The following is a 25214-nucleotide window of genomic DNA, read 5'->3' on the forward strand; positions in this document are numbered from 1 at the left end:
ATGGTAAGTTAAATTTGGAAATAGACAGGAAGAATAAGTAAAGCTGGTAGAGTGGGGAGTGGGAATGAATAAATTTATATGGAATAAGAGAGAGATTAACCAAAACACCAAACTAACAATATACAAGACAGTGTTCAAACCAGTTTTAAGTTATCGATCTGAGAGTTGGGTTAGAAATAAAGCAGTTGATCAAAGATTAGAGAACACAGATATGAGAGTTTTGAGAAAAATGAGAGGACTCAACAGATGGCATCAATGGCAGAATCATATTAAAAATGAAGATATTAGGAAGGAACTTGACATTGTTCACATTCAAGAATGTGAGAGCAGGGCTAATCTAAGGTAGTATGGCCACTTAACTTAATCATGTAGTGCTGTCATAGTAGCTTGAACACCCCTTGAGAGTACAGACCAGGAAAATGATGATGATGTACTGAAGCAATTATAAAAAGATTCAAAATTCTAAATTATGATTATTTTTACATTGTTAAAAGAGCTAGTCTTAGGTGGGCACTTAAACAGAATGGGAAAGGAAAGGTTATGAGAAAAGTATTTCTTGTTAGGTTGGTAGGATAAAGACCCAGTCTTGGAAGTGAGTAATGATGTAACCTTTTCCTGTATATCAAGATATCCTGTACACCCAATGAGAGCACCAATCAGGAATTTGATGATGCCAGGGGCCACGCTGTGTCTTGCACATCAAGCAAGCCCATTTTTTTTTTTTACATAGCTTTTAATATACCGTATTTTTAAATAGATAACGTGCGCGTTATCTATACAAAAAAAAATTCTAAATTCGTTAAAAATAAACATGCGCAGTATACAATTGAAAGGTATGAGAAGTAAATCAAATGTAATAACAAAACTAAGGTAGAAATATTACTTAATATTTATTGAACATTACACTATTCAAATCCAAAAAATTCTTCATCAGATTCAATATTGAAAGAATCAATTGCATTAAAAAGGGGTGCTTAAGGGTCAAAGCTGTATAACTGAAAGGAGACCTCCACATAGCCTTTAAAGGAATGCAGAGAACCGACCACGGCTTCTGACCTGATGTCCAATCCTCACCTTCTCGTGGTGCACCCCATTGGGTATCTACCCGGATACTAAACGAACAAGGATGGGCTGGCAATTTGGGATTTAGCTGACCAAATTGTATTCCTATTGGTTAAACCAAAATACAAAAGGATGGTACAACATGACAAAATTTCATGCCGACTGGGGCGTCGCCCGGTTAAACAAGGCCCCCAGGGAACAGCGAAAAGTCAGCTACTGGAACAAATCTAAAAACACACCCCAACTCAACATCACCAGAGTTAAAGATCGGTACTATCAATATAAGAAGCCTGAATGGCAAAGAAATGGAGCTAGCAGAGGAATTAGATAAGTACCAAGTCGACATAATAGGGGTGACTGAAACAAAAAAGACAAAAACTGGTGAGATCTTTCTGAGCAATAAATACAAAATGTTATATTCAGGCAATGACAATCAAGGAAAAGGAGTAGCCATAGTATTCAACACAAAATACGAGGCTAATCTTCTTGAATGGCAGTCAGTCTCAAGTAGAGTAATGTGGGCAAATATGAGAATGGGGAACTGGACAATGACACTTATTTGTGCCTATGGTCCCACAGAAGGTTCTACTAAGGTAGAAGTGGAGGGATTTTTTGAGGCTTTAGAAAAAGCAGCTGATACAATGAAAAAGGAAAAGTTGGTCCTTTTGTTGGGGATCTAAATAACAGAATAGGAAATGATTGTGAGACATACAAAAATATTTTGGGAAAAGTTGGAGAAAAGATCAAAGCTAATAATAATGGCAAATATTTGTTCAATTTCTGCTCAGGACATGGACTGGTTATTACTAACACCATATTCCAACATAAAAATATGCACAAATTCACATGGAGAGGAGACAAGGAAAATAAGAAAAGTCTCATTGACTATGTTATTGTCGATAATGATGTTTTCTCCCTGGTGCAGGACACCAGTCTACAAAGGATTTGAAATTGGAAGTGATCACTATTTAGTCTTGAGCAGGATAAAATTGAATTTCATATTGAAAAGAATGACATGTAAGAAAGTTTTAAAGCGAATAAAAGTTGAGCAGCTCTCAGATGTGAACTGTAGACTAAAATACACAAAGATTATTGAAAAAAAAATGAAAGAGTTTGAGAACAGGAACCAAACCTTGGAGATGTCAGGATCAGATCTTCACTTTACGACAAATAGTGGAGAAATCATGGGAATATAACAAAGATCTGTATTTAAGTTTTGTCGATTTGGAAAAGGCATATGATATGGTGCCAAGAGAGAAGCTATTCAATATGCTACAGTTATATGGTGTCAATGGGGCATTATATCAAGCAATACTTAGCCTTTATTTGAGTTGTAAGTCAGCAGTTAGAATTGAAGTACAGGAAGATGGTTTAAAGTTAAATCTGGCGTGAGACAAGGATGTACATTATCTCCTCTGTTATTCATTATCTATATGGATCACATTATGAAGGAAAGTGGTATTAAACATGATATCAAAATTGGAGATGTTAATGTCAGCTCTTTGCTTTATGCAGACGATGTTATACTTCTAAACAAATCCACTACAAATCTGCAGGATTCTCTGACTAAATTGAATAACTGTTGTAATAGATATGGTATGAAGGTCAGCAATAAAAAGACAAAGACAATGAAAATAGGCAGAATCATTGAAAATGTCAACTGTGTTATGAATGGAGAACATGTGGAACAAGTAAAACATTTCAGCTATTTAGGCACAATTTTTACTGAAGATGGTAAATTAAATATAGAAATAGACAACAGAATCAGCAAAGCTGGTATGGTGGGAAGTCAATTGAATAAATGCATATGGAATAAGAGAGAAATTAGTCGGAACACTAAATTAGCTGTATACAAGACAGTGTTCAAACCAGTTTTAACTTATGGATCTGAGAGTTGGGTCAGAAGTAAAACACTTGACCAAAGACTAGAGACCGCAGATATGAGAGTCCTGAGAAAGATTAGAAGCGTGAACAGATGGCATCAATGGCAATATCATATTAAAAACGAGAATATTAGGAAAGAACTTGACATTGTCAGCATCCAGGAATGCGTTAGCAGAGCTAATCTCAGGTGGTATGGTCACTTAAACAGAATGGGCGAGGAAAGATTAGCAAAACAAGTGTTCTCTGCCAAGTTGGCAGGAAAATGACCCAGAGGAAGACCAAGATATAGGTGGATTGATACGGTACAAAGTGCCTTAGCCGATAGAAATATAAGATCTGGTAATGTTGGAGTCTTGACAAGTAACAGACTGATTTGGAGAAAAATAGTAGATAGGAAGTTATTAATGATGTAAATTTTACATGTAGTACTATCATATCCTGTACACCCCTTGAGGGTACATGGCAGGAATTTGATGATGATGATGATTGCATTAAAAATTTCGTTTGGTATTTCTTCAGCTTCATAACCATTGTCACCGGACACCACTGCATTCCCTTGTGCTTTAATGAAACCATTTCTAACACAGTTTTCACTTACAGCAGCCCAACTTTCTACAATCCACGTAACTATATCTTTATATGACGTTCTTTTCACCTGCCCTGTTTTGTTATATTCATGGATGCCATTCATCATCTAGTCTTCCCACTTAGCCAGTAAATTGTCTTTGAATGGTTTATTTACTGCAAGATCAAGAGGTTGGATTTTTTTTATTAAACCACCTGGAATGACGGCGAATTTGGAATACTTACAATTGTTTTAACTTTCGCTGTTGTGTGCGCCCTACAAGACTCCAACACTAACAAAGATTTTAGGTTGAAAAATGCCATTTTTCTCTTTCTCAATGAAACAGTTTTTTTTTCCTATGGTTGGCCACAAGCACTTTCTAAACCTCATAGCACGTTTCCTCGTATGTAAACATTTCAGGACTGTTTCAGCCTTTCGCCATTCACGAACACTAATTTCTCTAACACTGAACAATCTACCAGCTTCACGATTCCCTTTTTCCTTTGCTACTTCTAGCACTTCAAGCTTCAACTACACTGTGTAGGATTATCTCCGAGAAGTACTTCTGTCTTCCATGTTGACCACTGCTACTAGCAACGCACATGTTTTTAAAGAATTCCTCCGTTCTCTGTCTGTACTATACAGGAAAAGGAGTAATGAAAATGTTGGGGTGCGCGTTATCTATCGAAAAATACGGTATATGGCACATGTTAGTTTCAATAATTTTAGTAAACTTTCATTTATAAAATTAGTACTCGTGAACTGTCTTAATGATAAAAAAATTTTCAAACGTAATTCTATCTGATTTCAAGTTACATATTTGTTTTTGAAAATTTCTATATTACCCAATAACTGCATTGCAAATATGTATGATCTCATACTTCTACAAATAAAAATTTGAAATAAGTAGTTTGGGACATTGTTTAGTTAATGCTGTATTTAGCACTGCAATAAAACTCCCACTTGAATCCATGCAGGATGTTATTATGGAAGGAGAAATGTTTTTTTCACTATACAGGGTCATTTCATGTTAAAAAACGTTTAATTTTCTTGACCAAAAAGCTCTGGAAAGACTTTTAATGGGATTATATTGATCAAGTGCATATAATAAACAACTAAACTAAACTGTCCAGAAATGATAACCAATTATCATTTCTGGACACTTTAATTAAGAAGCTTCCGAATGGTGGTATCAACCTCTCAGTTTGCCGCAAACCTACCAATACAGGACGTTATTTACATTTCACTTCCTGCCACCACATTTCTCAGAAACTTAGTATTGTACACATGCTGAAGAATCGTGCCTCTCTCCTTACAACAGATCAACAAGACCTCCAGGAAGAACTATCCCTGATATACACCAACCTTATCATGAATGGATTTCCTCCAAGACTCGTCCACAAGATACTTTTCTCTGAACCCTAACAAAGACAACAAAATGATGTACGTTATATTTCTACCATCGTCATTCCATACTTAGGGACAGTTTCCAATAAGATTGCTAGACTCCTTAGACCACATAAAATAAGAGTGGCCTTTAAACTCACAGAAACGATTAGACAATTCTTAAGATCTCCAAAAGATAGTCATCCTTTCTCCAAATATACTGGAGTTTATAACATACCTTGCTCGTGCGGCTTGAATTATATCTGCCAAACTTCAAGGAGCCTTGAAATTAGGCAAAAAGAACACATAGGTGACGTCAATAATAATAGAGAAGAAAAATCAGGGTTAGCTTTTCATTTCTCAAGAACGAACCATACCATAGAGTGGGATAGAAGCACAATTCCTTACATGGAGGACTTCCGCTCCCGAATTTTTAAGGAGACCACAACAGTTGCCCGCTGGATACAAAACCTTAACAGGAACCAAGGACTAATCTTGCTCGTGATCTGGAAGACCCTTATCAGATCCTTCAACTCGCCAGAACTGAATTATAGTGACAACTATAGAACGTTCCTAAATACCAACAAGTGATATCATCCATGCTCTATGAATGTATTGTACGTGCTCTGTTCTTTGTTTAATATAATTGGAATCGGTTGATTATAGTTTGTAACAGTTTTTTATTTTTTAATGCCTTACATCAGTTATGTACCCTGAAGATGCCAACAGACTTAGTTGGTGAAACTAGTTGGTATAACTTAGTTGTTTATTATATGTACTTGATCATTATAATCCCATTAAAAGTCTTTCCAGGATCATTTTCATTTCCATTCTTTGGAAAGAACCAACATTACAAGTAAAAATCCATTAACTTCTGTGAATAAAAATTAATCTTATGTTTTGCAAGAAAAGGACTATGGTTATCTTCAATAAAATATTGGCATATCCAGGATTAATTACTATGAAAAGTGTACACTGATTATAATAATTTCTGAAGAACAGAAAATTCTTCTTAGAAAATGAAGAAAGCTAAATATAAACACACACACACACACACACACAAATAAATAAAAGAAAGGAATTCATATAAACAAATGGTACACAATGATTTGCTTGCTCTTTTAAGCATGACAGCCAGACCAGTACCCAGGTCATCTGTTGATGATTTGGTGTTCATGCCTAAATGGCACAGCACAGGAAGCTGCAGTGCAGCCACATAGTCTAACAGCTGCCTTAATGCTTTTTCTAATAGCTTATAGCCAAAACAATTATACTGTAACAGTAGAAAAGGCACCAATGGCATCACTGCAGTGGCCAGACCTAGATTCTAACAGACAAGTTCAGTCATCATCATCCCATATTATGGACTTAAAGATGTTCAATCCTTAATGTGTAGTGCATGAATCTAAAACTAATACTTATTATGATTAATGCATAAATCACAGCCAGTCACAGATGTAGCCAGTCAAACACGCATCTTAACCTGAGAGTAATTTGATCAAGCACATGATAACTGATCACATCTTAACTTATTCTAACTTACTGAGTAACTTAACTCTATCTTACACTACCTTATCTCTACTGTGCACGCACTGCTCTACATGCTATAACCCAAATCAAATCTAGTTGGAATCTTCTTGCAACATTACTGGAAGAGTCTAACCATGTGGTCTATCATTCCATCATGACCGTCATCAATCGAATGAGCACATTATTGTTAGAGAATCCCTGCAATTGTACAAAGGCACACTGATTTTTGAAGGAGCACAACCAACACTCATGACTAATATCATCAGTAGAGAGTCATTTTGCATACATTCTCTACACGGATGCATCATGCAGGTGCAAACCCCCTCCCCCCCCATATTTCTAGGAGTTGTAATAACTGATCTCTCTATTGCACAGAAGAAACATAACCTGTCCTATAAGATCAGGATTAAAGTGCTATACACACTCTCTTGGGATATATCCTCAATTATGCTAATAATAATATTTATAAAAATATAAATTGCCAGCCTCGTTGGCTGAGTGGCTAGAGTATCCACTCTCTAGACAAAAGGCTGTAGGTTCGAATCCTGCAGTGGGCATGATATTTGTGATTGTTGGTGAAAATCTGGTGGTGGGCAGTAGATGGCGTTGGTGTAAATGACGATGGTAGTTGCAGTTGGTAAAGCAGAGAGTTGCAGAGTAGGTGCCCTTCCTCGATGAGTCTTTGCACTCCCTGGAGGTGTCATCTAATAGTAATAATAATAAATTATTACAAATTATACATAGTTCGTTACAGATTATATAGAGTTATATAACAAACACCTAGTATTCTAACCATCTACCATCTGGTAATGAGACACACAGTAATTCCCACTGATCACCTACAATCTTGATTTATATTCTTTCACTTAAACATTCAGAGCACCACAGAAATCGCATTGCATCAACACCTCTCAATGGCCATCACAATGTTTTAGATAGTCAGATTAACCTGGTCCATGTCAGTTCTGCATTTACTGCTAGGTGGTGGATAGATAGACCATCTGGTGTGCCAGATAGAGCATCCACAAGCTGCACAGCTGAGGCATTCCATGACAAGGTCTTATACCAGTTGTGCTCAACTGTTCAATAACCGGACAGTTTTGCCTGGTCCCGATGCAATGCCTTACCTGCTTCAGATCCCAGCCCTCAGAGCCAATCCTGATGCAAAGATTACTGATCCATCTTGCTGACATCCCTTACCTATATTACTATATCAACTAAAGACTGTTCACCTGCAGACCTACTGCTGATATGGTTATGGTCTGGTATAAAAATCACTCTACCCCAGATTTTCAAGGGTCAAGAAGAGCACTGTGCTTTGTGGGGATAGCACAGTGTCCCTATCTCCAGACAAACCAATTCCAGGGAGCCAAACCTTACAAAGAAACGACAACTATTCCTGGGACTCTCACTGACTTCTCCAAGTTTGGTTGTGCTATTGCACTTTGCCCCAGATGAGCTGATCTCCTGATTAGGAATATTAACCCTATTGTCTTTCATTCTACCAGTTGGCCCAGTTTTTTTTTTTGCATAGTCTTGCTTTAGAATAGATTTCTCCTATCCCTTAGGAACAACCAATCTATGTTCTCCGTCTAGGTCCTGAAGGTTCTCACTTGAGTTGCTACATGAAATCTTACCTAGAGCTGCACCAATGGCAGCTCTAGGTAAGCTTACCTCAGCACCTTCTATGCATGCTGCAACCCTCCAATTCATTGCCCCATAAGAGTCAGGCTTATGATGGCAGTGAGTCTCTATACTGGAGAACCATCCATTTTCAGGACTAATGCTTCAGCTTTGAGTTGTTACATGCTCCTTACAGGGCCTCCCCTAGGAATTTTGTCGCCCCGTGCAGTAGCATATTTTGCCGCCCCTTCTCCCTTATTTTTCGTATAGTCGCCCCATACAGTAGCATATTTTGCTGCCCTTTCTTCCTTATTTTTCGTATAGTTTATGCCAACTTTACCGTCCCCAAAAAACTTGCCGCTCCGTGCAAATGTACGTCTTGCACTGTCGGTAGAGCCGGCTCTGGCTCTCCTTAGCAGATTCTGACTTCCATGACTATTGTCCCATTGTCTATGCATGCTGCAACCCTCCAATTCATTGCCCCATAAGAGTCAGGCTTATGATGGCAGTGAGTCTCTATACTGGAGAACCATCCATTTTCAGGACTAATGCTTCAGCTTTGAGTTGTTACATGCTCCTTACAGGGCCGCCCCTAGGAATTTTGTCGCCCCGTGCAGTAGCATATTTTGCCGCCCCTTCTCCCTTATTTTTCGTATAGTCGCCCCATACAGTAGCATATTTTGCTGCCCTTTCTTCCTTATTTTTCGTATAGTTTATGCCAACTTTACCGTCCCCAAAAAACTTGCCGCTCCGTGCAAATGTACGTCTTGCACTGTCGGTAGAGCCGGCTCTGGCTCTCCTTAGCAGATTCTGACTTCCATGACTATTGTCCCATTGTCTATGCATGCTGCAACCCTCCAATTCATTTCCCCATAAGAGTCAGGCTTATGATGGCAGTGAGTCTCTATACTGGAGAACCATCCATTTTCAGGACTAATGCTTCAGCTTTGAGTTGTTACATGCTCCTTACAGGGCCGCCCCTAGGAATTTTGCCGCCCCGTGCAGTAGCATATTTTGCCGCCCCTTCTCCCTTATTTTTCGTATAGTCGCCCCATACAGTAGCATATTTTGCTGCCCTTTCTTCCTTATTTTTCGTATAGTTTATGCCAACTTTACCCTCCCCAAAAAACTTGCCGCCCCGTGCAAATGTACGTCTTGCACTGTCGGTAGAGCCGGCTCTGGCTCTCCTTAGCAGATTCTGACTTCCATGATTATTGTCCCATTGTCTATAGCAAACCAACACCTTTCATGAGGTCTTATGAGCATCACATTAGGTGCCATAATCTGGCATTCGATTTATTCTGCAGTGCCAGTTCTGCTTACCAAAAGTGGCCCACTGGGCACTCATCTTGTTGTCTGGACTTTGAGTAAAGCAAGTTGGACTTCTTACCTACTGAATATATATCCAATAAAGCCTCTAATGATTCACTTTATTGGATGAGACTGATTCCCTTGATCATCAGAAACTGGATTGGTTCAATTACTCTTTTGTCCCTATACCCAGGTCTGATGACTGATTTGCATATTAGAACACGATGAGAACTTCTACCATAGTTCCTCTGGCTTTATCCTGCCATCCTTCTTAAAAAAGATAAAATAATAAATAAATACAAATAACAAACATGAATTCCAGATGATTGGAGTAGAGCTCTCTCATAGTACCCTTATATAAAAAGGGAAATAAAACTGAATGCGAGAATGACAGAGGTATTTCTCTACGGAGTGTTCCTGGTAAGATTTATGCAAGTACACTTGAGAAACAATTGTGGAAGGGAAGCTTGGTGAAGAACAAGCTGCATTCAGACCAAATAAAGGCTGTCAGGATCAGATTTTCACTTTACGACAAATAGGTAAGAAATCATGGGAATATAATTCATGGAATGTATTTAAGTTTTCTGGATCTGGAAAAGGCATATGACAAGGTGCCAAGAGAAAAGCTATTCAAAATGCTACAGTTGTATGGTGTCAATGGAGCATTATATCAAGTAATACTTAGTCTTTGAGTTGTAAGTCAGAAGTTAGAATTGAAGGAAGTTGGAAGTTTTTTCCCACTTGGTTAGACAATAATAAATTTAGTTTAATCCTTTATCCAAGTTGAAGCAAACAAAGTTTGAGCTGAAGATACTTCAGATGCAAGATTACACTTGGATAAAGGATTAAACTAAATTTATTATAGAATTGAAGGAAGTACAGGAAGATGGTTTTATGTTCAATCTGGTGTCAGACAAGGATGTACATTATCCCCTCTGTTATTCATTATCTATATAGATCACATTAAGAAGTGGTATTAAACCTGATATCAAAATTGGAGATGTTAATCTCAGCTCTTTGATTTATGCCGATTATGTTATACTACTTAAATAAATCTGCTACAAGTCTGCAAGATTCCCTGACTCTAAATTGAATAACTGTTGTAACAGATTTGGTAGGAAGGTCAGCAATAACAAGACAAACACAATGAAAATAGGCAGAAGCATTGAAAATATCAACTGTATTGTGAATGGAGAACCTATAGAACAAGTGAAACATTTCAGCTACTCAGGCACGATTTTTAGTGGAAATGGTAAATTAAATATGGAAATAGACAACAGAATCAATAAAGCTGGTATGGTAGGAGGTCAACTGAATAAATTTATATGGAATAAGAGAGAAATTAGTCAAAACACTAAATTAGCTGTATACAAGACAATGATGAAATCAAATTTAACTTATGGATCTGAGAGCTGCCTCAGAAGTAAAACACTTGACCAAAGACTAGAGACTGCAGATATGAGAGTCCTGAGAAAGATTAGGGGCATGAACAGATGGAATCAATGGCAATATCATATTAAAAATGAGGATATTAGGAAAGAACTCGACATTGTCAGCATCCAAGAATGTGTTAGTAGAGCAATCTCAGGTGGTATGGCCACTTAAACAGAATGGGAGAGGAAAGATTAGCAAAACAAGTGTTCTTTTCCAGGTTGGAAGGAAAAAGATCCAGAGGAAGACCAAGATATAGGTAGATTGATACTTTAAAAAGTGCCTTAGAAGATAGAAATATAAGATCTGATAATGTTGGAGTCTTGACAGGTAACAGATTGATTTAGAGGAAAATTGTAGAAAGGGAAGTTAGTAATGATATAAATTTTTCATGTAGTACTATCATATCCTGTACAACCCTTGAGAGGGTACATATCAGGAATTTGATGATTAATCACACAAACTGCTCAGAATGATTTGCTTGCTCTGCATTAGAAGATGAAAATATAAGACAATATTAGAATTAGTAATGATGTCAATTTTTCATGTAAATTTGCTCACTTAGTAATCCATCAATGTGTAAGCATTTCATACCGCACTTGTTGAATCATCAACATTATTAGTTTGATGGATATGTTCTCCCCTATAGTCATTTAATAAGCTACCAACGTACAAGATGTTGTTTATAATTGATTAGTTATACATATTTTGCAAGCATATATCTCCCACATTCATAAGTTTTTTTGCTTTTTTTTTTCATGTCTATCATAAATACAAATATGCATGCTTAGAGATTACATGACAAAATTTGTTCTGCACACAGCATCTGTTGGACATGCATATAATACCAGAACTGCAAATTATTAGCAATTCATTTGCTTTCATAAAAGCAAATGACCTATTAGTAATTCATTTGCTTTTATGAAGGTATTTCTATTCACGCCTATTCTTTCCCTCCCTTACATAAGCCAATCACTCTTATACGCATTTCATTAATGTCAGTTCACATATTTACATTTTTTAATAACTGGTTTTCTAACATATCTTGAAACAAACATATTCTTATTCCTCCTCCACTGCATACAGTTTTGGTAGCAATCAATGCATACAACATGATTTGTGGAATGCCAATTACACAAACAGGAAGTACAAGACAAATTTGCATGTCTTCTCAAAGCAAAAGTCCAGTTTGAGACAATTTATCCCTGCCTAGCATGAATGTATCAACTCCTTTTAATGAAGAAGATGTCTATGAAAAATGTTAATTAAAAAGAACCTTTTAAGATATTTTTAGTCTTATCAGATTTTTTTTTATTTCAAAGCTAGTAGTATTAATCCAGTGTAAAACATAAATGGGCATTTTTTTTAAATAAAAAATTGCTGTTGATATAATTCATAAGTGAAAATGCTTATTTCTGATATTTTCTATTCGCCAAATAACTATGTAAGCAGATAAACCAATATAATTAATTTAATGTTTGTCACACTTTATGCTTTTTTTTTTTTTTTTTCCATAATTCACCATCTGAGAGTGACCAACCACTTTGCACAATCGCTTTTGCTACTGTGTAGCTTGCATATACACAAGATTCACTTGGAATGCAACATATTTTGAAACAATTTTGCTGATTCTCTACTAATGTTTTCAAATCTTTTTTTTCCTCCTACTCTTGAACTGTTCTTAATGTTGTGATATTTTCCCTCCCACCTTGATTCTTTGTCCAATGAGACCTAAGAGTTTCTTATGGATGTTCTATAAAAATAACTGCTCATACAGCTTTCCTTAAATATTCTTTTAAGTCATTTTTTTAAAACGTTTCAATTATAAAATGAAGGTTTTATCATCTTACTTTAATAAAATAATTCATACACAACAAAAGATGACAAAACAAACACAAACATGAAAATAATTCCAGCCAGCCAGCAAAACAAGTGCAACATCATTCAAAAAAACAGTTAGCTAAATCCAAACATGTAGCAGCAAACAGGAGAGATCAAAATATTTTGTTTTCAACATAGAGCAGCTCAAGACAGCCATTAAAGTGTTTTTTTTTTTTTAATCATGTTCTTCTACAGAAGAATATGCTGCATAATTATCAATTCTCAACAGCTGTAATAAATCCAATTTTTTTTAGACTGGTGGAAAATAAATTCAATTAAGAATATTACTCATTGTAATTTATTAAGTATCAGTATTGCGGTTGTGATGATTTTACTATACAGAACTGAAATGATTTGCAGGCTATATCTTGGAAATATCTGCAGGCCATATGATATGGAGATACCAGAACATCATATGTTGATAAACCTCTGTTGACCAAATAAAATTAATTATTTTTTGTTATTACTTGTTAAAACTGGGGTAAGACAACACTGCAAAACGAATGTTAATGAAATGTTCATGAAACACTAAAGAAAAAAAAAAAAAAATGAAGACAAGAAAATTAGAAATCATTATATTTCTCTGGCCTGAGTGCATATCTACACTCTAACTATACTGCTCAAAGCAATTAGAGGATATTTTAGTTTCTGTCGGATAATTATAAATTTCTGCAAATAATTATAACTATTGGGTACTTTATACATGAATAAATATTTCTTACTTATGGACAGGGTGTAATTGATGATATTGTTTAAATAATCAATATTTATTACAAATTTAACAAATTATACATTTTACGTGAAATAATTGCCAGCCTGGTTGGCCGAGTGGTTAGCGTATCCGCTCTCCAGCCAAAAGGCTGCGGTTCGAATCCCATCGTGGGCATGGATGTTTGTGAATTTCTGTGGAAATACTAATGGTGGTGGTGAGAGGTAGATGGCATTGGTGGATTGAGTGGTGGAGACAGAGAGTTGTAGAGTAAGCCCTCCCTCGATGAGTCTTTGGACTCCCTGGAGGTGTCAAGTAATAATAATAATAATAATTTTAACAAGAACAACAACATGAATAGCCAAAAATGCTTTTGTTAATTTTTAATAGGGCATATGGTCTCCATTAACAGCCAAAACAGGTGTACATCTTGATTGCATGGACCGGATAAGATGATCAAACAATTCTTGTGGGATATTCCCCCACTCTTCTGTGAGAGCAATTTCGAGTTCTTGAAGTGATTGTGGTGGAAACAGTCGAGCAGAAACGTGCCTACCTAAAGCATCACAGGCATGTTTGATTGGATTACAATCCGAAGAACAGGCAGGACAGTCCATTCAGTCAATACCTTCTTCTTCGAACCGCTCTTGTACCAAATTTGCATGGTGTGGACGAACTATAGGTTCCAAAATCTCATTGCGATACCTTTGGGCTGTTAAGGAACCGTTTCTGATAAAACAGAGATTGGTATGGCCACCTATACTTATTCCAGCCATAACATCAAACTCCCACCTTGATGTTGGGGTCTATCACGAACAAACTGTGGATTATTTCTTGTTCCACTTTCACGCCGTATCAAGATATGTCGGTTATCTGGACTTGTATGTCCAATCAGTGTTCCTGTGCCCAAATTCTTCAGGCTCTTTTGTGATTTGCAGTAAGTGGAATGCAAACCATCGGTGTTCGAGCATATAAACCTATAGCATGAAGACGATTCTGAACATTTCCCATCTCCAGAAAGCGATTCCAAAGTCGTGACATTATGTTTTAAACTACACGACATGTTTGAGCAACAACCTGCTGCATTTGTCTAGCTTCTAATCGACCAATGGCTTTCCAAGTCATGGATTTCGGGATATCATGTTGCTCTGCCATTTTTAACAAAATAACGGGTGGAAGGTAACACAAGTTTACAATTGAAGTGATAATTATGCACTGTGGAAGTGAGCACAACAAGCCAAGCTTTTATACCCCACCAACATGCTAATATGGCTAAGACATGTTTTGACAAGTCTTAAAGTGATTTTGTATGCAGTTGCATGTTCTAAACTGTTGTATATTAAGAATATTTTAAAATAAATATGTTACATTTGTAAATCATTTTTATAACTTTATAATTTACAAGAAAACCAAAATACCCCCTAATTGTTTTGAGCAGTGTAATATGCCATGGGTTTGATGCAATGATATTCATCTACCACCTGAAGACATTTATCAACATTCATGCTGCAGTGAAATAACCATGGTCTATTGGTTAGAGAGTAGAGATGCTATTCACTCAATTAACCTGGCTGGAAATTTTTGCTACAATGTCGAAAAAAGACAAAAATGAGTATAGACAAGAAGACACAATAAAAGCCATGCTATAAGTACCTCTAATATCTATGCTAATATGCATAGATCTGGTCATATGGGCTTTGAAGAATTGTAAAAATGGTACAGAAAGTGTAGAGGTGGTAATTATGATATCAAAACTATGAAATGTTGACAATGAGGGCTAAGTTTGGAAAATATGTAAGCAAGACAGACTACAGAAATATGTCAAGGTGGGGAGATAATCCCTGGAAACTGAGCAGAAATATAGGCAGCAAGAAACAGAGAGAGATTTTAAATTATTTATTATTTTATTTTGGTACCCCCTGTCCCCAAAGAAAGCAAAGTGGAATATGCTGTTGGAGGAAGCAGCAAGTACCTACATTCGATGAGAATGAATTAAGAGCTACTGTGAGCTACATCCACCCAGAATAAGAATCGAGTGTCTACAAATATGCCAAATATAAATTATAAGGCAATATACCCATTCATGTTGGAAGTTTAATGGAATATTATCAGCACTAAAAAAGGATTAAAACTAATTTTAATGCTCCAATATTTCGTCTCAATCACAGAGACATCTTCAGAGATCACAAAAAACATTTCGTAACAACACACACAAATACAATACAACAGTGAGTGAAACTAAAGTCCTATCTAGGTGGTGCGCCCTCTATGGGCATTTGCAGGTGGCCTAGGATGTAAAGAGGGATCTCTGATAATTAATGTTTCCCAAATTTTGGGAAGTTTAATGCAACCGTATTTGTTTAAATTAGGTTGATTCCTGAGTGTAGATGCAGATTCCAAGAATAGTCTTTCTTTTTTGAATTTACTATGGTGGAGCATGGTGGTTTTTTCCCAGGAGATCCTGTGGGTTGTAACCAAAACATGGTCTGCAAGGCCAGATTGACCGTAATCACGATTGCAGATGTATGACGTGTTCTTCTAATTGGATGGTTGCTGATCTGCCTGTCTGAACGAAGTAAGCCAGTTTACAGGAACAAGGTACTCTATATACTCCAGGCACCGAGAGAGGAGGAAGCCGATCTTTGGTGGAACGGATAAGGATAGCAAGTTTACAGTGGGGCTTAAAAGCTGTATGCAGGTTATACTTTTTTTTTTTTAACAATCTGGTTATTTTTTCTGATGTGCCACAGATGTATGGTATGGTGACGGCATTTCTAAAGAGATGGTCGGGGAATGGGGAAGGACTTGATTATTGTTTTAATTCTGTAATCATTGTAGCCATTGGAAAGGGGAGGTAGGTGTTGTGTGTGTGCTTGAGTTCGGTTGAAAGGACAGTTTCACTGGAACAAAGATTGTACGCTCTATTGGTTAGAGTTTTAATAATGCCATATTGCTGAAAAGGGCAGTGGTGGTGGGAGAGTTTGTGAATGTATCTGCCTGTATGAGTAGGTTTTCTATATACAGAGAAAGAAGGGTTACTATTAGGAAGGCATGTTACTAAGGTGTCTAGGAAGGGTAAACTATTGTTATTTTCCTTTTCCATCGTAAACTGGATGTAGACTAGTGAGGTGACTGAGGAAGGAGTCTAATGTGTCTAGGCCATGAGGATAAATAAAGAACACATCATCTACATATCTTAGCCAGATAGAAGGTTTTAGAGAGGAAGAGTCTATGGCTCGTTTTTCAAAATTTTCCATGTAAAAATTGGCAAGAGAGGATGAGAGGAGGGAACCCATGGCAGTACCCTCTATCTGTTTGTAGATTATGTTCTTCCAAGAAAAATAACCAGAATTGATCATGGTTGAGTGCCATGGCATGTACAACTGCAAGGGCTAGAAGTTGATAGTGCATGGGAGGAGATGAAGCGTTTGCATGAAGCAATGGCTTACTGTATACCTAGAGTCCGAAAAATAAATCAAGTAGGGGTTAAATGAATGAATAACACCATTAAGTTTGAGCTGCAAAAAAATAAACAACTATGGAGGGAATTTAAGGAGAAAGGTGACTTGCAGGCACGTGAACAGTATAAAGCCCAGGCCAGAAGAGTAACGAGTGTGGTAAGAAAGGCAAAAAAGGATTATGAAAGAACATTGCCCATGCAGGCTAAAGAGAATCCTAAACAGTTTTTTCGATATGTTGCTAGTAAAAGAAAAAATTTTTTGGCAGAATGATTTTAAAGAATACCGATGGTAGGGAGGTAACCGAATCAGTTGATATAGTTGAATTACTGACCGAGCACTTTGCAAGAATATATCTTCCAGGTGGTGACATTGCAGAAATTAATGAACCAACAGATTATACGGGAATTGTGGTGAATGAAGTGGAGGTGAGTAGTCTATTGCAAAACTTCAATGTCAATACATCTGTGGGATTGGATGGTATACCAGCTCATGTCGTACGTGAAGCGGCAAAAGAATTGTCTGTACCCATGATCATTGTTTAATTTGAGTCTCGGGTCTGGGTTAGTCCCGAGAGGGTGGAAAGAGGGGAAAATGGTTCCACTGCATAAAGGAGGTTACAAGACTGCTGTTGTAAATTACCGACCGATTAGCATATCAGGAATCGTTGTCAAGGTCTTGGAGAAATTAGTCAAGAGAAGAATACGACTGGATAGATGAAAATGGGATACTGTATGGGGGGGGTGGACAACATGGTTTTGTGAAGGGTAGATCATGCCTCAGTAACTTGCTCACGTTTTATAACACAGTGATGGCTGAACTGGATAAGGGTAATGGGTTTGCAGTGATTCTACTGGATCTTGTAAGGCTTTTGACAGGATACCACATGTTACTCTAATCAGTAAACTGATTAGAGTAACATGTGGTAAACTGAAGCAGATGGGGATGGATATAGGGTTGGTGAGATGGATAGGAGGGTGGTTGATGGAGAGATACCAGAGAGTGGTTTATTCAGGAATGGAGTCCAAAAGATGGCTTGTGACTAGTGGTGTGCCGCAGGGTTCTGCAGCACACCACTAGTCACAAAGATGTTTTATTAACGCTTATATTTTGCTGATTTTCAACTCAGCATCATCAGAGCACAACACACATGTAAACGCGACATGAGTGAGTGAAACAATATAATTGCAAAGGATAAAAGATCTAAAGTCCTATTTTTTGGCACCCTCTAACGAAAAAAAAAAAAAAAAAAAACAGAAGTTATCCAGGAGTTTTTCTTAGGATAACCGTCACCCAAATTTTTGGCAAATTAATGCAACCATATTTGTTAAGGTTGGGAGACTTCTTCAAAGTCATTGCTGACTCAAAAAATAATCTTTCAAATCTATAACTACTCCTAAATAGCACATTAGTTTTCCTCCATCTAATCCTGTGTGAAGGAGTGTCCAAAGCGTGGTCTGCCAGTTCTGACTTGCCATAGTAATAGTAGATCTCCCTGTTTGCCCAAAATAGGCCAAATCACAGTCGCACGGAACTTCATACACTCCTGGGTGTGCTAAAGGGTGAAGTTTATCCTTAAGCGAGCGGATCAGAGTTGCCAGCTTGACATGAGGTTTGAAAGTGGTGCGAAGGCCATGTTTCAACAATACTTTGGCTATCTTTTCCGATGTACCTCTGATATAGGGAACAGAAATAGTCATGTTGTATTCTTGTGTATTAGGGGAGGGCAGAGTAATGGGCCTATGTAGTATTTTATCTATTTTGTAGGAATTGTAGCCGTTGGCTAAGAACGTATGGCGCAGGTATTGGAGTTCAGTGGTCAGAGCTGTATCATTAGAACAAATGGCTCTGGCTCTGTGTGTAAGTGTTTTTAAAATGCCGTAATGTTGGACTGGATGATGATGTGATTGTTTATGTAGGTATCTTTCTGTGTGTGTAGGCTTTCTGTAAATAGAAAAAGATAGTGAACCATCTGAAAGGCAGGTGACTAATGTGTCAAGAAATGGTAAACAGTTAATAATTAGAGAAACACACATATAAACCACAATGAAAATTATTTAATTGTAAATATTTCATCCTAAGTATCTTAGGACATCATCAGTACAGTATTTAAACAAAGGAATAACATACAGTTAGGGGGCATGATTACAATAGAATCTCATGAAAACTCGCATAACGTGTTCAAGTAGTACAAAAAAAAAAATAAAAAAAAAAAAAAAACATTAATTATTTAACACAATTTTGTATGATAATTTCCCATACTTTAGGAATAGTAAGAACGTCGTTGCGGTTTAGGTTTGGTCTGTGTAGTAGGGCTTCAGAACTTTCTTTGTATAAACGTTCATGTTAAAATAAAGATCTATGTAAAATTTTAGCCTTTTCCCAATGGATCCTATGGTTTGGATTTTCAATTCTGTGTTGAGAGAGGCCAGATTTCTGCGGTTTAAGAAGACGAATGTGGTCTTGATGTTCCGAGATGCGTTTCTGAACAGACCTACCTGTCTGTCCAAAGTAAGATAATTTGCATGAGCATGGAATCTCATAAACACCAGGTAACATCAAGGGTGAGAATTTGTCCTTAGGAGAAGGTAATAAGTTGTAAATTTGGTTGATAGGTTTGTAAGTAGTGGCAAAATTGTATTTCTTCATAATTTTAGAAAGACGTTTTGAGATGCCTTTAACGTAAGGTATGGGAATCCTATGCACTTCTTCCTGTCTGGTTTGATGTATGCAGTATCAAATTCTCACCCTTGATGTTACCTGGTGTTTATGAGATTCCATGCTCATGCAAATTATCTTACTTTGGACAGACAGGTAGGTCTGTTCAGAAACGCATCTCGGAACATCAAGACCACATTCGTCTTCTTAAACCGCAGAAATCTGGCCTCTCTCAACACAGAATTGAAAATCCAAACGATAGGATCCATTGGGAAAGGATCAACTTTTACATAGATCTTTATTTAAACATGAACGTTTATACAAAGAAAGTTCTGAAGCCCTACTACACAGACCAAACCTAAACTGCAACGACGTTCTTACTATTCCTAAAGTATGGGAAATTATCATACAAAATTGTGTTAAATAAGTAATTTTTTTTTTTTTTTTGTACTACTTTAACACGTTATGCACATTTTCATGAGATTCTATTGTAATCATGCGCCCTAACTGTATGTTATTCCTAATTTTGTTTAAATACTGTACTGATGATGTCCTAAGATACTTAGGATGAAATATTTACAATTAAATAATTTTCACTGTGGTTTATACGTGTGTTTCTTCTAATTATGAATGCACCACAGGTTTCGTTATTCAAAAAAAAAAATGGTAAACAGTTATTTGATTCTTTTTCTACTGTGAAGTGAATTTTGGGGTGTTGGCTGTTTAGGTAGGTGACAAAAGCATCCAAAGTGTCTTGTCCATGGGGCCAGATGGCAAACACATAATCTACATAGCGTAACCACACTTGTGGCTTGTATGTAGCTGTGGTAAGTACTTTGTTTTCAAAGTGTTCCATGTAAAAATTTGCTAATGGGGGGGACCAATAGCAGTACCATTAATCTGTTTGTAGAATTCCCCTACCCCCCATGTAAAGTAACCTGCATTCATGGTAAATTGAAATAATTCAAAAATATCTGGGGGAAATTTAGACTTGATTAAATCAAGAGTGTCTATAAGTGGTACATTGGTAAATAAGGAGGTGACATCGAAACTAACCATTATGTCTGAATCTTTTAGGATTAGATTTTTAACCAGTGTTTTGAAATGGATTGAATTTTTTACAAAAGTAGAGGAGTTGCCAGTAAGGGGGACAAGCGACTTGGCTAAATGCCAGGCCAGTTTATATGTGGGACTATCTATGCTATCAACTATGGGGCGTAGGGGAATATTCGTTTTGTGGATTTTTGGTAATCCATAAATAAGGGGTGGTTTAACATGAATTGGTTTTATTTTCCTGAGATGGTTCACTATCTTTTTCTATTTACAGAAAGCCTACACACACACACAGGAAGATACCTACATAAACAATCACATCATCATCCAGTCCAACAGTACGGCATTTTAAAAACACTTACACACAGAGCCAGAGCCATTTGTTCTAACGATACAGCTCTGACCACTGAACTCCAATACCTGCGCCATACGTTCTTAGCCAACGGCTACAATCCCTACAAAATAGATAAAATACTACATAGGCCCATTACTCTGCCCTCCCCTAACACAGGAATACAACATGACTATTTCTATTCCCTATATCAGCAGTACATTGGAAAAGATATCCAAAGTATTGTTGAAACATGGCCTTCGCACCACTTTCAAACCTCATGTCAAGCTGGCAACTCTGATCCGCTCGCCTAAGGATAAACTTCACCCTTCAGCACACCCAGGAGTGTATGAAGTTCCATGTGACTGTGATTTAGCCTATTATGGGCAAACAGGAAGATCAGTGAACATCCACCTGGAAGAACATGAAAGATACATTCGCTACTATTACTATGGCAAGTCAGAACTGGCAGACCACGCTTTGGACACTCCTTTACACAGGATTAGATGGAGGAAAACGAATGTGCTATTTAGGAGTAGTTATAGATTTGAAAGATTATTTTTTGAGTCAGCAATGGCTTTGAAGAATTCTCCCAACCTTAACAAATATGGTTGCATTAATTTGCCAAAAATTTGGGAGACGGTTATCCTAAGGATAACTGCTGGTTTTTTTTTTTTTTTTTTTCCCGTTAGAGGGCACCAAAAATAGGACTTTAGATCTTTTGTCCTTTGCAATTATATTGTTTCACTCACTCACTGTCGCATTTACATGTGTGTTGTGCTCTGATGATGCTGAGTTGAAAATCAGCGAAATATAAGCGTTAACAAAACATCTTTGTTGTTAAAAGTGTTTGTGGTGTTGTTAATGCGAGTGCACAGGATGTCAAAATTTTGCAGGATGATTTGGATAGTTTGGAGGACTGGGCTAGGGAAAATGGATGTGAATTTAATGTGGCAAAGTGTAAGGTTATGCATTTTGGAGTGAAAAGATTAGCAGCAGTATATCACATTGGTGGAACCGTACTCCAGGAGATTGATGAGGCCAGGGATTTGGGAGTGTTGGTGGATAGGGAGTTGAAGTTTAGGGGTCACATTGCAAAAGTGGTCAAAACAGCTCATCAAATCACTTGGTTGCTGAAAAATACTTTAACACGCAGAGACAAACAAGTTATTGTTCCTCTATATCGAGCCTTGATAAGACCCATCTAGAGTACTGTGCCCAGATATGGGCGCCAGGGTTTCTTCTTGATGGGGAGGAGGTGGAGAGGATCCAGAGACGAGTGACCAAGATGATAGCAGGTCTGTGGAATGAACCTTAGGAGAACAGGTTGAAGATTTGTGGGTTGCAAAAATTGGTTGATAGGCAGAAAAGGAGTGATATAATTGAGAAATTCAAATTACCGAAGGGTTTCTATAGGATTAATCCAGAAGATATTTTTGAGAATAGGATTAGTGGTGGGAGAACTAGGGACCATACATGGAAGCTGGGCAAGAGTTGGTTAGCAGAAGTGTTAGAACTAGGTTTTTTATTTGGAGAGTGGTGAATGAGTGGAATAAGCTGCCAGAGTCTGTTGTGGGTGCTACGACCGTGAATGAGTTCAAGGCAAGGTATGATAGATACTGTGTGAATGTCGAATAGTTGTTCTTGACATGATGTTAGGGCCTCCCTCGATGAGTCTGTCGACTCCTTGGAGTTGCCCGAGATAATAATAATAATGTAATATTGATATCACGTGATACTTTAGCATGCCGAATACATAAATCAGGAGTGGAGGGGGGGGGGGGGGGGGGGGAGTTCCTAATGCAAAGCACTAACTTAGTGTATATGTATGAAAGGTATATTATGAAGTAATGCAAGACTTTTTAATGAGTCACTCGAAGTGTTCAAAGAAGAATGTTGAGAATAAATACACTAATATGTAATTTTGAATTTATGTAGCTAATATGCATTTAACATCCATATTTAAAACTTATAAAAATGCTCATCAATAACATAATCCTTAAAATAGAGAAATTCTGATCACTCACAGAATATAAGCAATAACTCCTATAGACCAAACATCAACAGCTTTTCCATAAGGTTTTTGGGCTAATACTTCTGGTGCTGAAATATAATAGTCAGTGTGTTCAGTATTTCATAACATGACTACTCCATTTAATTATTATTACTATACTCTTATTATTATTATGCACCACCTCCAAGGAATCATTGTGGGAGGACATTCTACTATATACTATCCATCGGCAACAATACTAAAATACATTTGATTTAATATCATATCATAAATTAATTTACCACATTTGTATGAAACTGGTAATTTATAACTGAATGTCACACAATAAATTTAAGGATGACTGAATTCAATTACGGCAATTACAACAGAAAAAAAAATTTTTGAAACAGTATTTATGTTCTCATTTAAATATTCATTGATAATTTTAGCTGTAAAATTATAATCAGATGTTCCACTACATTTTTTTAGAATAAAAATAAGTACAGGAATACCTTGTATAGTGCGGTTTTGAACAACGCAGGTTTTGGTCTAATGCTGTTTTTATTATTACACTAACATTGTCAACACTGACCGGTGACTCCCGGGTGCAAGTGACAGTCGAGAGCCACGTATATGCAGTATTTATTCGATTGACTCTCATGTACACACTTTCTTTCCCCACGGCATTTTATTATTTATGTTAATATTAGTATTTAATATTTTTTTATTATTTAAGTATGAGTGAAAAGAGACAAAACAAAGAAGACACCATTGGCATAACAAAAAAATGCAAGTGGTTGACATTAGAGAAGAAACTTGAAATTATAAAATGTCACGAGAATGGTGCTTCGTTTGCTAAAATAGCACGTGAGAATTCAATGAATGAATCATCTGTACGAACAATTATTCAGAACAAAGAAAAGATTAAACAACATGGAATGAGCTATGCTTCTTATATGTCAAAAGTGATCACGAGAAAGTGATCTTCTACAATGGAAAATATGGAACGCCTTCTAATGATCTGGATTGAAGATTGTAATCAGAAAAAGATTCCTTTGAGTCAAATGACAATCCAGGCAAAAGCAACAAGTCTATATGACAAAATAAAAGAAAAGTGCAAAAATGAAGGAGGTACCACCAGTAAAACATTTACAGCAAGTCACGGGTGGTTCTACAATTTCAAAAAGCGTATGGGACTCCATAACGTAAGAATCCAAGGTGAAAGCACAAATGCTGACACTAAAACTGCAGAATTATTTCCCAATGAATTGAAGGAGCTGAGAAGGAAAGCTACACAGATGATCAAATTTTTAATGCTGACGAGACTGGCTTGTTCTGGAAAAGAATGCCATCACGCACATTTCTAGCAGAGAAGGAAAAAACATAATTTGGGTATAAAGTGTCAAAAGACCGATTGACACTTTTACTAGGAGGTAATGCATCAGGTGATTTAAAATTGAAGCCACTGTTAGTGTACAGAGCAGAAAACCCAAGAGCTCTTAAGGGTTTACAAAGAATAATTTGCCTGTTCATTGGCGTTCGAATAAAAAAGCGCGAGTGACTCGTTCAATTTTCGAAGACTGGTTTAAAACTTGTTTTTGCCCTGAAGTTAAAAGCTATTGTAAAACGAATGTTATTCCTTTCAAAATTTTGCTTTTATTAGACAATGCGCCAGGCCATCCAACTCTATTGACTGACTTAGATGAAAATGTAAAGATTCATTTTTTCCCTCCAAATATCAACATCAATTCTGCAGCCGATGGATCAAGGCTTATTATCCCTCCCTCCACTTTCAAGGCTTATTATTTAAGACGAACTTTTGCTCAAGCTATTAAAGCTGTAGCAGAAGAAGATTCTTGGACTTTGAGTGAATTTTGGAAGAAATTAAACATAAAAGATGCCATTCAAAATATTTATGAATCTTGGCAAGAGGTGACTCAAGGCAAGAGGTGACTCAAAGCAACATGAGAGCCGTATGGCATAATAACTTGCCACCTTGTTCAAAGGAATTTGTTGCCTTTGCAACACAGAAAGAGGAAATCTCAACAGAAATTGTGCAGATGGGCAAGATCTTGGTTTTACAAGTTTAGATTGTAATAATGTGAACGAATGTATTGATTCTCATTCAAATGATCTGGATGATGAAACCCTTTTGGAGTTGGAACAACAACATGCCTATGAAGCTGAAGATGACGAAGATGACCCCACTGATGTCACGGTTGAAGAATTTTCCTTTGCTGACCTTTCAACTTTTGTGAGAAAAATCGACGAAGCTTCCGACTTTCTCATAAATGCTGACCCGAATTTGGAAAGAAGCATCAAAGTGAGACAAAGTCTCA

General features: G+C 36.9%; 1 protein-coding gene across 3 annotated transcripts in view; it reads right to left on the reverse strand.

The window, feature by feature from the left end:
* Positions 1-25214, reverse strand: part of CaMKI (Calcium/calmodulin-dependent protein kinase I) — a 281064-nt gene that overhangs the window by 98441 nt on the left and 157409 nt on the right. For all 3 annotated transcript variants that reach the window (XM_090404109.1, XM_090404092.1, XM_090404100.1), the window contains exon 6: positions 22910-22985. In XM_090404109.1, the coding sequence (XP_090260235.1) occupies positions 22910-22985 (76 nt within the window). The remainder of the gene's footprint in view (positions 1-22909; positions 22986-25214) is intronic.

Source organism: Typopeltis vanoorti, chromosome 2 (assembly GCF_054136105.1).
Source record: "Typopeltis vanoorti isolate ZY-2024b chromosome 2, IOZ_Tvanoo_1.0, whole genome shotgun sequence".
In the NCBI taxonomy this organism is placed as follows: Eukaryota; Metazoa; Arthropoda; class Arachnida; order Uropygi; family Thelyphonidae; genus Typopeltis; species Typopeltis vanoorti.